Genomic DNA, 3,841 nt, shown 5'->3' on the forward strand with positions numbered 1-3,841 from the left:
TTAATTTAAAAAAGAAATATAAACCAACAAATGTTGTAATTAGGCCAACAATCACCAATAAACGACCAACAAACGATTAAAAAAATAAAAAATTAAAAAAGTCTAAGTCAACCGGCTAAGCTCCCGGAGCTAAAAATAAGAAAACTTTTATTTAAAAAATGTCTTTTTTTTTAATATTTACATTATTATGATATACAAATAAAATTTATTTTAAAAAAATATTTTTATAAAATATAATGAAATAAAAATTATGTACATATACATACACACACACACACACACATATATATATATATATATAAATTTTATTCTAGAATTTTATACAAAAAAATTTTTTTTTAAAATTGATTTAGGGTTTTTAAAATATTTGATAGATACATATAAAATAACTCCAGATTTGTTTGTATATATTTCTTTTTTTTCTTTTATATATAGAAATTTACACATGATATATTTTATACATTTACATGATATATTTTATACATACATATTTACAAAGTTTTTTTATAAATAAATAATTCAATAATAAAAAAATCTGCTATTTAATCGACATGTTCGTGTTGTGCGTTACTCTCACGCCAGGTATTCTGAATAAGCTCGACAACCTGTTGCCACCATCTGCTGCGCGATGTAAAGTACAACACACAAGCAATAATAAAGACCCATGACAATACCAGACAATAATCCATTTCGTTAGAAGGTGTGCTAGCAATCGGCCCCATGAAATCCGCCGATGTAACGTACAGCGAGCCATTTGGTTGCAGATTTGTCAGATGAGACACAAATTTGGCGAACAATTCCAAAGTGTAGACAGTATCGTTGAATTTAGCGACGGGTTTCCCATTGTGAACCAGCATCAACGTTGGCACTCCAACTATTCCATACTGAGCATTGAAGCTGAAAACGAAGACATTGTTTATTATCAATTTCAAAAACTGAATTAAAAAAATTGAATATGAAAATATTTCGCTTCTATAGACATTTGCTAATTATATTTATAATTATTTTCCAGTTTTCTATAGATATTTTCTAATTATATTTATTTATAATTATTGGTCAATTATATATTTAATATACAAAGTGTTAAATTTCAAACATAACAAGTAGAGTATCTTATATATAATGCATTTAAAAAAAAATGTTTCAAATAAAATATATTTTATATTCAGAAATAAATATTTTTATCGGCTCTCAATATAAAGAATATAAATATGATGTTTTTCTAAATCGGCCAACAGAGCCAAAGCACGAAAAATTAATTATTCGGAACTGTACCTCTTGGTTTGAGATCACAAAGTTCCATATATAAATTAATCTCGAAACTTACATATGGAGAAATAGGCGCGAAAAATATAGGTCCGAAAAGTCGCTGAAGCGGGAATCGAACCCGCGTTATATATTTTATATTATATAATAGTTAATATTGTGTTATATTATTATACAGGGTGTCCCATTTTAATGTCTACTTCAAATAACTTTTATTTTTCATTGTAGAAGAAAATTATATGGTTTCGAGGACATAAGTAGGTATGATTATTGAAAACTGAATATTTTACATTTTATGTTAAACAATTCTTAACTTCGAACCTTTATAACTCAAAAAGTACTTCATGAAAAAATACTTTATTATATAGGGTTTTGGAAAGCTCTCGAGATAAGCTACAAGAATATATATGCAATAAAAAAATATAAATAGTTCCATAAGAAATCAAAGGTGACCTTTACGTGACCCTCGAGCAACTATTCAACGTCAAACTAATGGCACCCTCGAAACCATATCATTTCTGTCTGAAACATTTTCTTCTACAATCAAAAATGAAAAATAGGTGGTTTTATTCAAGTAATCAAAGGTGACCTTCAAGCAACTATTCAAGGTCAAACTAATGGCATCCTCGAAATTATATAATTTTTGTCTAAAACATTTTCTTCTACAATCAAAAATAAAAAAGTTATTTGGAATGGGACATTAAAATGGGACACCTGTATATTTTCTATATATATGCTTATACCTTTGGTGTTTTATAGCATCAATAGCTACAGCTTTGATATGAGGGAATGAACGTGGTATGGCATTGAAATGTGGCGCAGCTTGATTGCTGAATATGCACCATCTGGCATAAAATAATACTACAACACAGGTTCCTGGCAGCTGCTTGCCATCTTTGTCGTTCCTTGATCGATTAGATGGACCAGGTTCTAAGATTAGTAGCTCCATAAGTCTCGTTGCATTGACAATCTATAACGCATAAGAGGAATTAGAAACATTATTTCTTCAATACACATTTTATATGTAATATTATTTTATATGTTGCACCTCAACAGGACCGTATATCTTCTCCGCTGAACAATTAATTTTTGTAACATTAGTTGAGACAGTATTAGTGGCGTTAACTACCACTTCAGGATTTTCTTTTACTGATTCTTCTTCATTTGCATGTACTTGTGTATTTTCTTGCTGAGTAAAAGCATCTTTCAATATTGTTTCTGTCATGATTTCTTCTGTAATTTCATTGTTATTAATTTCCATCACTTCAGGATCTACTTTTATAGGCTCTTCTTCGTTTGTATGTACTTGTTGAGTAAAATCTTCCAATATTGCTTCTGTCAGAACTTCTTCCACAATTTCATTGCTGATTACACTAGAAACTAGAATACATATAATCATTAAATGTTTTCGCTTAAAAAATTAACTGCAGAATTTTATTATTTATCTGTATCAAATTAATATACTTAAAAAATGTGTATTACAAATATATATATAAATTTGATATATATTTTGCAAAAACATTGTTTATATAATTTAATTATTACATATATTTCTCGTAACTGTGTAAAATAAGTACTGAAAATATATATAACTAATTTGTTTTACCTAAAATTAAAAAAGGCACAATAAAGTTTACAAAATTTCCTAATAAGATCATCTTGTGCAATCTTATCTAGTCTACAATAAAGCCACGACAAAAAATGATGTATAATCAAATTGAATTATATTTAAACATTTTTTTTGCTTATAATCTTATTTTAATAATTTATTTCAACACAGAAATGACAAACTCGATGAACTTTATACTATCACAGTTGATATTTATCCATGATATTTATGCAGATGATATATAAGAAAATAGATGACTAACTCTTGCCAGAGAGAAACCTAAGAGCGGCCACCGAGATTTAGCGGCCGCGTGTACTAGTGCGCCCCCTGACAAAGTGGACATAAACTACATCGTGACGCTCGGTCAAAAGTACGGTAAATGGTTCGATTCCGCGATATGGTTCATGTCTGAACTATTCAGCTAACAATAAGAACCAAGTTGAGAACCGAACAGCTGAGTCAGGCAAGGACAAACGATTCATCGCTCTGGCTTTGTCTCACTTCACCGATGCGTCTCGTGGACGGCCGCAGGCACGAGGTTTCGCCTTTCGCGCGTAGCGTTTGCGTAATTCGAGGGTTATAATTTTTATGACGTTAACTTTGGGCAATATATCAAAAAATGATGTACATATCTTTTTAATTTGCTTTTTATTAAAATATTTTATTATTTATTTTCCAGCCCAAAAGTCATTATATAGAGATGACTTACTAAATATTTGAAATAGAATAAAAATATTTTGCCAGTAAAGGGATAGGGCGGTAAAGTTTACAATTAATTATTTTCAGGAAAAATTAATTTAAACAATATATGGCAATTTTTATATTCGGCTCGGTTAAATTGATTTTCGAGAAGTCGGCGTAGTACATACATTATAAAGTCTGCGGTTATCATGTTGACTCGGGTGCATTATTAGATAAATAATTAAAATTTGATAACCTGTCTAATTAAAAATTATCCGATTTATG

The 3,841-nt window shown here is 29.3% G+C and overlaps 1 protein-coding gene across 1 annotated transcript; it reads right to left on the minus strand.

Moving 5' to 3' along the window:
* Positions 1-396: 396 nt before the first annotated feature.
* On the minus strand, positions 397-3,143 carry bug (thioredoxin domain-containing protein bug). The gene is made up of 4 exons (XM_029310878.2): positions 2,873-3,143; positions 2,315-2,646; positions 2,010-2,236; positions 397-897 (listed from the first exon to the last, which is right to left on the minus strand). The coding sequence occupies exons 1-4, from the start codon at positions 2,922-2,924 to the stop codon at positions 543-545; spliced, it is 966 nt and encodes a 321-aa protein (XP_029166711.1). The 5' UTR covers positions 2,925-3,143; the 3' UTR covers positions 397-542.
* Between the last annotated feature and the right edge of the window lie 698 nt (positions 3,144-3,841).

Source organism: Nylanderia fulva, unplaced genomic scaffold (assembly GCF_048542155.1).
Source record: "Nylanderia fulva isolate GAGA-0341 unplaced genomic scaffold, ASM4854215v1 Scaffold198, whole genome shotgun sequence".
In the NCBI taxonomy this organism is placed as follows: domain Eukaryota; kingdom Metazoa; phylum Arthropoda; class Insecta; order Hymenoptera; family Formicidae; genus Nylanderia; species Nylanderia fulva.

What these genes read in the sequence shown, in the direction of transcription:
- bug (XM_029310878.2), bottom strand. Translation starts at nt 2,924, where the DNA reads ATGATCTTATTAGGAAATTTTGTAAACTTTATTGTGCCTTTTTTAATT. An exon ending in TGTGCCTTTTTTAATTTTAG is followed by an intron (nt 2,647 to 2,872) that starts GTAAAACAAATT and finishes TATGTATTCTAG; the next exon opens with TTTCTAGTGTAATCAGCAAT. An exon ending in GATGCTATAAAACACCAAAG is followed by an intron (nt 898 to 2,009) that starts GTATAAGCATAT and finishes CTTCGTTTTCAG; the next exon opens with CTTCAATGCTCAGTATGGAA.